Here is a 12,662-nt window from a genome sequence, read left to right as displayed (position 1 = left end):
AATTTGGCATAAATATTTCTTTTACCTGACAACACAAGAATCAATAAAAAACAAGGTTACAAAGACAGTTTGTGTGGAAACACAAACTTAAAATCGGCCCCCGAAGTGGTCCACCCAGGCAGGCTTCAATATTTTCAGAAAGAACATCCAAATGAAATTATATCAAGGACAAATGAGAGATAAGAATGGAGAAGAAGGTTGACAGATCTTGTGTAGTGCCCCAATGTTGCTGCAGATCAAAGGATAGGTGCAAGTGAATGCAAAGTTAGATGTGAGCCTGGCCTAATTGGTTCCCCCTTCGGACCTTGTGGTCTATAGGGCAGATGATGTATAATTCATCTGTTTTTGTGGCCTACTGTTAACGAGGGTATCATGTAGCCAGCACAACGACCAAACGTCTTTACTTTTCCCCAACTAATGTCAGGTACCAATTAAGGCTGGTTAGACTCAGAGGCGCCCAAGGATTCCGAAGTTGAAAATCCCAGTCTTCACCAGGATTCGAACCCGGGACCCTCGGTTCGGAAGCTAAGCGCTTTACCGAGCCTCACCTGATCTTTGCTTTATGTAATTGTTTTGAAAATGTTATATCTGGTATTCGAATTCTCACCAGTCTTCACCAGGATTCGAACCCGGGACCCTCGGTTCGGAAGCTAAGCGCTTTACCGAGCCTCACCTGATCTTTGCTTTATGTAATTGTTTTGAACATGTTATATCTGGTATTCGAATTCTCAATTGCTATGCACACATAAAATTGCTCAAGAAAATGACATTTATAAGATTACTATTCGTTTTAAATTAGGTCTAACTTATAATGCTTACTAATTAGCTTTTTCTCTTTAAAAAACTGCTTGCTTAACTGATTTTAAAAATTAGATTTTTCGCTTTCAGGAAAAAAAAAAGTAGCCGTTGCATCAGAACTTTGAATGGTCTAAAATATTGTGATGTCGGATTTTCAATATCTTTTCTAGTTTACGAGATCTAAACGGGACGGACGGACAGACGGACAGACATTTCGCACAAAACTAATAGCGTCTTTTCCCCTTTCGGGGGCCGCTAAAAATATTAACCAATGAGTTCATTAACTATTGGTAATTCATTATTTTGTTTGGTATTCAACAAAGTAAAGAAATAGTACTTGATTGAAGTAGTGGTATATGCTGAATTAGTCCCCTTTATTGTGTTTGTGAACATAAACATGAAATAGGAAGACACTATAGAAACAATAGATAACTCTATAATCTTCCATGTTCATAGGGTCTCCACTAGCAGAAATGTTACCGTAATTGCTGCCTGAGAAAGCTAGAGAGGCCTGAGAAGGCTAGAGAGGCCTGAGAGGGCTAGAGAGGCCTGAGAAGGCTAGAGAGTCCTGAGAAGGCTTGAGCCATGAGTTCGAATTCAGGTCTTTCCTCCTTTTTTTACTTTTAGAAATGTTTTTTAATTGTTAGTGTAGATCTATTACAAATGTAATGACATGACTGATACAAACTAATTGATACAAATACATTTAATATAAAGTTTGTTTTTGAATTTCATTCTATTTGCCTCTAATTACCAAAAACAAAGAAAGAGAAAGAAAGCATAGATAACAGAAGAATGAACATATCGAACAAGAGAGAAATAGACTTAATGCCTTTGTGTAGAAATAGTTAGAAAGTTATTTTTAGAACCATAGAATGTTTGTTAACTGTGGGTCAGCTCAAATACAATAAAAATGACATTTTACATGTTTTGTGTATTAAACAACTTTATTTGATTCGTTTTTTTAATGACATTTTTGAAATCTATTTTTTGTTAAACAATGGTATGCGAGATGTTTTTATTAATCAAATCAAAAAATTTCTTCAAATCGAAATAAACTACAAACAGATTCCAACAATCCTAAGTGAATAACATTTTGTTATTTTTTGGGCCTTATATCTCAACCATTCCCTTAATCTCTCTCTCTCTCTGTCTCTCATTTCCTTACAATTATCTCTTTAACTCTCTTTCTCTCTCTCTCTTACGACATTGTATTCAAACTCAAAGACATTCTTTCTTTCTCTCTCTCTGTGTTTCCCTCCCAGTAACTCTTTAATTAATACATTATTGCATTATAAATCATTCTCTCTCTCTCTCTCTCTCTTTCTCTCCCTCTCTGTGTTAGATCACTATGTTTATACTTAGATACATTCTCTTTGTGAATATATATATATATAAGATTATTGTATTAACACTACATTACAATTTTCCTCTCTCTCTCTCTTTCTCTCTCTCTCTCTCTCTCTTGGCCATTTTATTCACTCTTAAACAAACTCCTCACACAGTCTTTTTTTTTCCTGACACAAATTACATTTTGATAAGCTCTTAAAACATTATTGCCAACTGATTATTGGTCCATTTCTTTTTTTTTTTTTTAAATGTTTTCTATACCTACTATTCTAAGGCACTTTCACTAGCCAGTATTTCTGATTTATAATAATCATTGTTTTAAATGATTATATTACCACGACGAGTTTCAGCTCAATCCCATTGTTCTGACATATTGAACGAACTACATTCTTTAAGCCTTCCAGGATATGAACTCGGGACTTTCATAACATTTACATTGGCTTTATCTTATCTTATATAATTCAGACGTTACTTTAAAAAAGATGATGATTACGTCCTACGCGTCATGCATTTAGTCATGCATATTAACCAATGACCTAAATTCTGATTAGTCACTGGTTTTCCTGGCTAGCTCAGGCAACTCATTCCATACTCTAATAGCACTAGGGAAGAAGAAGCATTTGTACAAATGTGTCCTAGCATATGGAACGAGGAATGTGCCTTTATCTTTGTGTCTCTCTGCCTTATTTTATTCAATTTGGCTCAGTTCACGTACACGACACCCACATTCCAGAAGAAGAAGAGTGATAACCGCCCTCATAGTTGTCTACTAGACCCTCCTACACACAATAGAAACGTTTATATGTTTATCAAATGTATGGTCAAAAAAAAAACCTAACCCTTCTTTAGTACGAAACAAAAAAAAACCTAACCCTTCTTTAGTACGAAACAAAAAAAAACCTAACCCTTCTTTAGTAGGAAACAAAAACCCCAGTCAGTTCAAATGATTTCTTTCTTCCATACATAACTAAGTCGTCTGCACATAGTACACTACATAATAACAATACATTTTCCTTTCAGTTTTTCTTTAAAGAGAAAAAAAAAACCACCAAAATATTTCATGTAAGCCCACGACAATGAAGTTGTCACGCCCGTGACATTGAAGAATAATCTCAGCAACTTTCAATGGACAAAACGAAATTATAGGAATTTAAAAGAGAGGGGGAAAAAAAGTTGTAAAATCATTATTGCTTTGGTTGTACTCCTTCATCCACCCTTGTTCCTGTTCACTCCTTGTTGTTTTTCTCTTCTCGTCTACAATGAAAGAAGAATGGAATGGGAATAGAGCCGAACTATAATGAACTTGTTTGATAGACATTAAAAGGTGGAGTGGAAACAAGTTCTCTATGTTGGGCTGCTATTCATGAGCGTACAATTTAACAAGTCTTACAGAAATACTGAAACGCTCGCACTGTCACTACAGGTCTTTGTGGCAAGAGAATAGCACAGCGCCCCCCCAACAAAAAAAAAAAAGAAAAACATGTTTATTTTTTAAATATGAAAAGAGAGAGGGGCGGGTAACATACTGCGATAGACATAGGGAGCTATGTGTGTAGAAGAATAGAGGCTTGTCTTAGAGATCTTACTGTCAGATTAAATCAAACTATAGAAAGTTTTTTTTTTCTTCTTCTTTTTATGTCTGGCAGACTAGAACTCCACTCATGGTACTGGGGGCTCAGCTTATGGAACTGGAGCTCAACTCATAGTTATGGAGCTCAGATAATGGCAATGGAGCTCAGCTCATGGTACTGGGGGCTCAGATTATGGAACTGGAGCTCAGCTTATGGAATTGAAGCTCAACTCATGGTACTGGAGCTCAACTCATGGTACTGGCGATCAGTTCATGGTACTGGAGCTTAAGGTACTGAATGGTCATCGGTCTGAGTTTTTAGTTGCAGACGAAACAGAAATAAAATTTAGCTAAGAAAAGATAAAGCTCAAAACTATTGTTTGATAAAATAGACGAATGACAGAGAAGACAGACTGACAGATAGATAGTTGGTAACATCGTTCGACATATCGATCTTTATGATCTTTTTACTTGACACCCTTGATCTACTTCCTAAGCTCACCTGCCATATATATTTGGGGTGAAACTGCTCAGTCGTTGAGCGGCGATCCAGTTTTTCTCCAACCAGAGGTCCGAAACGTGTCCCTCTAGGTATGTGCTCAGAACTCCAGACACCAACAGACTGTAAAATAGTAAAGCAAATTTGTTAAGGATTTCTAGCTTACTGGCTTTCTCTGACAGATTAACTTAGAAATATTATCTATATAGGAAATGTCTTTAAAATGAACATGCACCATGATATTATTACATACTGCAATCCGTGATCATTTCCCCAGTTCAAAGGTCAAACTATACACAATTTCACTTCACCAAGAAAGATTCTAAATATAACAGAGAGAAAGAATAAAAGGAAGAAGCGCAATGAAACATTATCACGAGCTGAGCGTCACGGTCCTGTCTGGCGACATTTGCAATTTGAAGACTTTAGGAGACTCGTGTCTAGACAAAACCCATCAGAAAAGTCATGACGTCTGCGTTTCAGTTTTCAGTAGAAAGTTTGGCGGGAACTTTTTTTTGTCTTTTTACTGAGTCAAAATCTGATCTAGACTATACAGTTTTATATTAGCAGTCTAGGGTGACTTGGGTTTCAGCAATGTGGAAATGTTTTAGTTAAGGGGTGGGGTGGGGGGGGGGGAGGCCTCCGAATTAATAACAGAAACAAAACACCCAGAACTAGAAAAAAACTGTTAGTAGCGAGTTATCGTTGATGAGACTGACTGGTACCACAGTGGCGTAGATTAACGTTCAAATAAAGGTGATTCTTATCTTTTGTAAGTAGAGCATTAGATCTTATGGTCTATGAGGTCGTTAGACTTAGTTGTATGTAGAGCATTAGATCTTATGGTCTATGAGGTCGTTAGACTTATTTGTATGTAGAGCATTAGATCTTATGGTCTATGAGGTCGTTAGACTTAGTTATACGTAGAGCATTAGGTCGATGGTCTATGAGGTCATATGACTTAATGACTACTGCACATAACTTCAAGAAACAAATAGACAAACGTATATATTCTCTTTTGTTACCTCTAGAATCTAATTGTTTTAAATAAATATTTCTTTGATCAAATCTTTGCATATTATATCACGTCCCAACTCCACATCAAATTTGTCGACGCTGTTTCCAATTCTCTGAGATAATGTTCTTGTCTCTTTTTTGTCACTTCAAAATTCGACGTACATTTTTATTATGTTCCACATCAGATGATTGAATTAATGGAGCCTTTAATTGAAGCTTCAAAATGGTTAGCTTTGGATCTGTTAATATATATACTTAACTTTTTCTCTAAGAGGGTGTCATGTGGCCAGCACAATGATTAAAGATCTATTTCTCTGGCAGGACTGGGCGACACTCTATAATCAGGTAAAAAAATAAAACAAGCCAGATCTGATTGACTTATTTGTCATTGTTTCGCTAGATTCAACCTTACTGTGTATAATAGCAGTATACAAGTCCTAGGCTTAAGAATTTCATTACATTTCTGTTACGTACGTGTCATTTTAACACATTAAAAAAGAAATGTTAAGTAAAGTACACGTTTCAGATCTTTTAATCTATGAGGCAGATGGTGTATAGTATAGGTCATCCGAATTTATAGCCGATGGTTAACGACCAACAGCCTTTACTTTCACCCACTAATGACTGGTACCCAGGTACTTCGGGAAAACCTAAGAATCTCAACGGTTAAAATCCCAGCCTTCAGGGAGATTCGAACCCAAGACAACTCGGTTCGGAAGCCAAGCGCTTTATCACTGAGCCACCACGCCCTTACATTACAAAAGCTATAAAGAATAAATAATGCTTGTCGTTAATAATCTCAATAAAACTTGTTTTTCATTGCAACTTCAGTAACCATAAATATTGGAGTTGGTTGGTTTGTTCGTTTGTTTGTTTATTAGGTTTCATACGGTCTTTTCAAATAAAGATTATTAAGTCATCGCCCAGAGCTCTTGCAGGACGAAAGTGGAAAGAAGTTGGCAGGGTTCGAACTCAAACTCAACACCAGCGTGACGAAAGTCTGAAACTGATACCTATACGACCAGGGAATTTTGAGGCGATAGTACTTTTAGAATATGTTTTTCTGACTTAAGAAATACGTAGCATTTCAGTTATGTGACTGTAACACTAGTACAAAAGAAGAAAGGATCACTGTCCAAATATCCAGACCTATGCAGAAATTTGGAATCATCGTTAGTAGTGCTATGAAAGAAAGAACTGAATCACTTACCTACAGAATGACACAGTCAGATTTCCAAACAAATCATAAATGTACACAATTATCTTCAAAGTAAATGACCATTGCTTGAACACTCAGACAATGTCATCAATACATGAAAGCTCCGTACTCTTTCATTTAAAACAAACAACAAAAGATGTCGCTCTGATCAGTCCATTGTTTCCTTCGTCTATTTAACTTTATAAACTAACACACATTTTCTCTAATGGGACAATGTTTTTATTGCCAAGCAATTTAAAAGATAGTTATGACATCTTTTTTTTCTTCTCCCGAGAGAGATCTTTTTAAACAAAAAAAAAATGAAACTGTCCCAATGTAGAGTTTGAATTCACACTGCTAGTCACAAGTAAACGGGATCCGATCCCACGGCTGCGAGTCTAGTTTGTACAAATAATAGCAATAGTTATCGAAGAAAGCCATAAATGGATTTTCCCCTCCCCCCACTCTGTCTCCCTTTCCCTCTCTTTAATATGATTTGTTTGATCAAAGTCTTTTTCAAACACTTTGCCCCCTTTCTATTATGTTCATTTCCATTGGTTAACTTTCTAGTGAAGCTGTCAAACAGCTGAGTACAACAGCATCATAGAACAGCATTTTGTGCTGCCTATTGGGAATATTCTTCTCTGTTGGGACATTTTTTTTTCCCCTCTTGCCCTAGGCTTGTTTTACTTAACTCGTCAAGATGTATAGATTTGTAGGGGCCGCAATGTGTGTATTTCCTCTAGACGAGAGAATGCAGACACACTTTCATTCAGACCCCACACTTGTTTAAAGGCCCAAATGGTGGAAAATGAAAGCAGTGTAAAGAAGGAACAAAGTGATAAAAAAGATTCGCTTTTTATTTCATATTATTTTCTTATTCTCGTCCGACTTGTATTTCGATCTTTAAGTTCATGGCAGTTCTGAACCTTACTTCCGCTGACACCAGATTGCCTTATTGTCGAGTTTCATTGTAGTAGAAGGGTGGAAAAGGGGCGATGGGGACGGGGAGGTCGTTTCTTGAATGATTTAGGGAGGGGGTGGATGAGTCTTTCCTTTTTTTCTGTCCAGGCTTTAGTTCTTAGAATCTCGAGTGGTGACTGGGGCGGCGATCGCATGCCGTTGAGCGCCCCCCCCTCCCAAACCACCACGAAATATATTAATTGAAAGTGTATTATTCGACAGAGTTTGTCTTTGATCAACACGTGGGTCAATACTGCGATGCGAACTTGAGTATTCAGGTCCATGTGAGCGAGTGAGTGTGTGTGTCACTATGTATGGAGATGTGTATTTGGAGTTATCGTTTGTTCACACCAGGTTCACTCAGCTCAGTGAACGTAACATTTTCATATGGATCTAGATCGGTCAACACACAGGAGGCTACTGTACTCTTCGATTCAACACACAGGAGGCTACTGTACTCTTCAAGTCAACACACAGGAGGCTACTGTACTCTTCAAGTCAACAGACAGGAGGCTACTGTACTCTTCAAGTCAACACACAGGAGGCTACTGTACTCTTCAAGTCAACACACAGGAGGCTACTGTACTCTTCAAGTCAACACACAGGAGGCTACTCGGGCATATAGGCCAGCACATAGGAGGAAAGACGTGAAGGATTATATATCTCTATAGCCATCGTATGTCGGGTGCCTCTCCATTACGATGAAGCTTTTGTTTACGAAATTAGGTTATGCTTAATTTTTTTTTTATGCAAGTTTTAAATGAAATAAAAAGTGCATTTCCTTATTAAATTATTTTTGGTTATTTTATTAAAATTAATTATTTAAAATGTAAAGTTTAGCGTAAGAAAGTGAAATTCTGGAGGATATAATTAGCTCCCCTTTTTTTTCCATAAATATCTGGAGGGAAATGTGAATTGTGATAGAGTAATCCGGAAGATCAAAGAGTCCTCTACACACGCGCAGTTAAAAGGTTTAGCGTGACAATACAGTGACGGAGCCACTCCATTTAGCCTGAGCCGCTAACACCTCCGGAGATGGGCCCGCGTGATACACGAGCAAGACCCCCACCTGAAATTCCTAGCAGCTGAGCTCTACCCTCGCCGAGTTTACGGCTAGGCCTTAAATGAAAGTTTTTTTTAAAACCAAATCATTTCTAGGGAGGATGGAGGGGCAGATGGTGCTCTCTTATTATCCATACACCTTCCGCCGCAGACGTCTTCGCCTATCTAGCAGATCAGGACGCCATGTTTCTCTTTGGTGGGTTAATCGTGGGTATCCACCCATAGTCGACATGCAATGTTAGCACATAGATAGAGTTATCATGTTATTATCTATTTCTGTTTTCATGTGTGTGTGGTTGGATGTTCTTGGGGAGCGGTTATGGGGGCTATTTGTGTGGCTGGGCGCCACAAAGATTTGGGGCCAACACTCACAACTCTTTCCAAATTCATTTTCTTTTTTTTTTTTTTTTATTATAATGTTGCCAATTCTTTTATTTACCTCCCTTTTCTTCATTGTACTCCCAGACCCTGAATCAAAATGTAGTCACACTACAAAACATTAAATCTGCATTCACATTAAATGTAGTGATTTTGTTTTTAATATCGCGATATAAATCCTCTGCAATCTTTGACAAAACATCGGAATTGAAGATAAGGCTTTAAATGTCATGAACAAATACGAGGCAGAAGTTCTATTGCTGTCCATTCTACTTTAGAAACTCTCTCATCTCGTTCTATGAACTCGTGTATTAAAATCAGTTTTTTTCAAATGCTCTAGGATCATTATCTGCTAACAATCTTTAAACGCTGGGGTAAATAATTCATCAGTCTCGAGTTCAATTTCAATAACCAATGAAATTTCTATCTAAAAGAGAAATCTCTAAATTCTGTCCTATTCCGGTTTTGAGGGGAAAAAAAGATTAGAAGAATGATTAAATAAAGACCTTTTTCTATTTATACATATAATCGTTGTTGTTTGTTGTTGTTGTTGTTGTTGTTGATTTGTTGTCTATTCGTTTACATTCACAACTCAATCATGATTTAAAGCCACTAAATAGTTTGTTGTTCATTTTCCATTGGGGTAATAACAGCTTCCTATATAAATGTATAGTACTTGAATTCGTTTGTAGCTGACATAATATATAAATAAACTAACTAGATCTTCTTGTTATGGTTGCCTCCAAAGTCTAATATTGACTATTTGAACCACTTGCTGATCGGCAGATCTGAAGATACTATAAAAGAGACTTATCCATAAGTAGCAAGCCTTTAGATACATCCAGTGTACAACAGAAGACGTTGGTATGGATAAACGAAACATTTTTAACCATTATAATATTGCGTATGCACTACTTCCGACTGTTCAATCAAATGAATACATAATATACAAAACAAAAAGTGTTTTTTTTTAAATTCAATTCTTTCTTTATGACGCTAATGGTGGTCTATAATTGCTCATTCTAGTTATTTCTTGTAATGATTCATCCAGTCAGCTCTGCACGATCAATTAACAGTCCAGCTAATGACTTTAAAAGCACAAGTGAACTGGAACTTTGACATGACTGTGCGCAAAATGTTCACGTGTATCACTAAATTCAACTCTTTAGTGAATACAATGAAACATAAGAGTCGAGTACGCGTAAAACCCGACGAGGCCGTTTTAACAAAAAAGTAAGCCAAATTTAATTTTAAGATAATTAAATATAGAACAATTAGAACTCTCAAATCAGAAATTTCACAGTGTGGCCCCTGAGCTATTTTTTTTGTTTTCACTGTGTGGCCCCTGAGGTATTTTGTTTCACTGTGTGGCCCCTTTCACTGTGTGGCCCCTGAGGTATTTTGTTTCACTGTGTGGCCCCTGAGGTATTTTGTTTCACTATGTGGCCCCTGAGCTTTTTTTTTTTGTTTCACTGTGTGGCCCCTGAGCTGTTATTTTTGTTTCACTGTGTGGCCCCTGAGGTATTTTGTTTCACTATGTGGCCCCTGAGCTTTTTTTTTTTGTTTCACTATGTGGCCCCTGAGCTTTTTTTTTTTTTGTTTCACTGTGTGGCCCCTGAGCTGTTATTTTTGTTTCACTGTGTGGCCCCTGAGCTGTTATTTTTGTTTCACTGTGTGCCCCCTGAGCTATTATTTTTTTGTTTCTCTAAGATCTACGTCAACTCTCGAATTTCTAAGGAAAGCGTTGTAGACGTTATTGGAATAACCGTCCGCCCAGTTTCCATCCATGAAGATTACGTAAGCAAATAGTAGGAATTCAGTCGCGGTGGCTAAGTGGTAATGCGCTTGGCTTCTAAACCGAGCGGTTCGATCCCTAGTCAAGAATGGGATTTTTATTTCGTGAAGGGCGCCTCCGTGTCCCCACCCATTTCAATAGTAGTTGGGGGAAAGCAAAGGCGGTTGGTCGTTGGGCTGACTACATGACACCCTCGTAAACCGTGGGCTACAGAAACAGATAACCTTTACATTATCTTTCCTAGACCGCTAGGTCTGACAGAGACTGTACTTCATTATCTTACAATTGTACAAATGTCTGTGTACATTTTTGGCTGAACATTAGCCATCTCTCTAATTTAGTGTGTTGTATAAGATCCTAATATTCACTTTCGAAACTATTTGTTGAGCTCTAGTTCCAGACTTTGTATTTTTAATCGTTGGATCTATTTTCTGGCGTACTTTACAGCCAATTTGCACATTTAAACAAAGTGTTTTTTAAGTCAGTCGTAGAGAGTTATTCATCGTGTGTCCTTTCAGTCAGTGCTCAAAGAAACGGACGAGGAGACAGTTACCTACACAGAAAGACTCCGCGTGGAGAAAGATAACTCGTGAATGCCTGTATCTTTCCAGCAGATCATTACTTCCCTTGCCATTGTGAATGCCGACAAGCCGCCATTACTACAGATTAGCATCTAGCCGTCATAAAGGAAAGTTGGACAAAAGAGACGAATCCCCCCAAAGACTTTTACATTTTCATGCATATTAAAAATATTTTAGTTTAAAGGGGAAAAAAAGGATTTAGGGGAAGAAAATTTTATACCGACTTTCTTATTAAAAAAAAAATCCTTTGGCTCATTCATTTTTACTGGATTTACTATGACTTTCCTAAACAGTTCAACTAGTGTCCGGTTTCAGAGCGAGGCAGTGAGGCTACGACATTATGAAGCAGACAGATATACAGGACGGAACACTGTGAACTAAAACGTTGGTTCAAGACTTAGTTTTTAATGCGATTGTAATGAGCAGCTTTTGATTTCCGAATTTCAATTGAAGATTTTCACGGAAAACTAAACATACAATAAGCTAATTTGGACTTCCAACTAAATAAAAGCTACAAATGGAACTTAAATTCTGCAGATCTAGAAAGTGCAAAATAATAATAATAATAATAATTTCATACAATTAAAGAAAAGAGTATAGTTTATTCTTTTATTTGCACGCCAGATACACCAAATTGCTTGCTATTTATAATTTTCCCGCCATTTATGAAAAATGAAAACTAAATGTGTGTTTACATTTCTTTGATAGATATTTCAATGTGTTTCTCTTATTGGGAGAGACTTTTATTTTGTCTTTTCCCACGCCTCAAAACTAAAGTCTTTCTTTCCATAAACTAGACAAATATTAATACTATTCCCCCCTTGCTTCTTCCTTCAGTATAACAGAGAAGCCAGTTAATAATATCATTTAAATAGGTTTGGGATTGTCTTTAATGTTATGTATATACTATCTATGATAATACTCTACTTTTTTATTTTCAATTATCATCCTATTTTGATTATATAGCTGTATCCAACGTCCAAATCCTAGTAAAGAATTCTACAGATATTCTGTAACTTCCTTATAGTTTTTGTCTAGTTAATGTATTTTTAAATAAACTTTTAAATAAACTTTTATTTAAACTATTTAAAAATATCTTCAATGATTGTCAACAAGATAAAATAACGGAAAGAAAAGACAAAAGCTGACAGAGTAGATTAAATAGTTGTCGATGTAAACAAACGTTTCTTGAAAGACATAACGCGCGAGAGAAAATCAATCATGAAAGTTAATATCAATACTATCAATACTTTGATCGAATCCCAATAAATATGTCTTCAGGTCACACCTTATAGCTCTAACAATCCTTTCACCGCCGCACCATTCCCCCCCCCTCCCCCCAATCCGTTTATTCTCACATAAATATATCAATAAAGAAACACGTTAATCAATAATCGATTGTCATCCAATGAAAGGGAAATAAGTGAACAGGAAAACTTCAGAAAGTCAAG

The 12,662-nt window shown here is 36.8% G+C and overlaps 1 protein-coding gene across 14 annotated transcripts in view; it reads right to left on the bottom strand.

The window, feature by feature from the left end:
• LOC106077229 (B-cell lymphoma 6 protein homolog) overlaps window positions 1–12,662 on the bottom strand; it is a 103,887-nt gene that overhangs the window by 15,471 nt on the left and 75,754 nt on the right. For 13 of the 14 annotated variants that reach the window (XR_008778366.1, XR_008778365.1, XM_056032003.1 and 10 more), the window contains exon 4: window positions 4,221–4,340. Coding sequence is in view for 11 of the 14 variants with exons in the window: in XM_056032003.1 (XP_055887978.1) it covers window positions 4,221–4,340 (120 nt within the window). In the remaining 3 variants the exon portion in view is untranslated. Of the gene's footprint in view, window positions 1–4,220; window positions 4,341–6,444; window positions 6,871–12,662 lie in introns of those variants that run through there. The other variant, XM_056032004.1, reaches the window with a different exon arrangement.

This window comes from Biomphalaria glabrata, chromosome 6 (assembly GCF_947242115.1).
Source record: "Biomphalaria glabrata chromosome 6, xgBioGlab47.1, whole genome shotgun sequence".
Lineage (NCBI taxonomy): Eukaryota > Metazoa > Mollusca > Gastropoda > Planorbidae > Biomphalaria > Biomphalaria glabrata.
The sequence above is the reverse complement of the archived record's forward strand: the minus strand, read 5'-3'. Positions and strand labels throughout refer to the sequence as shown.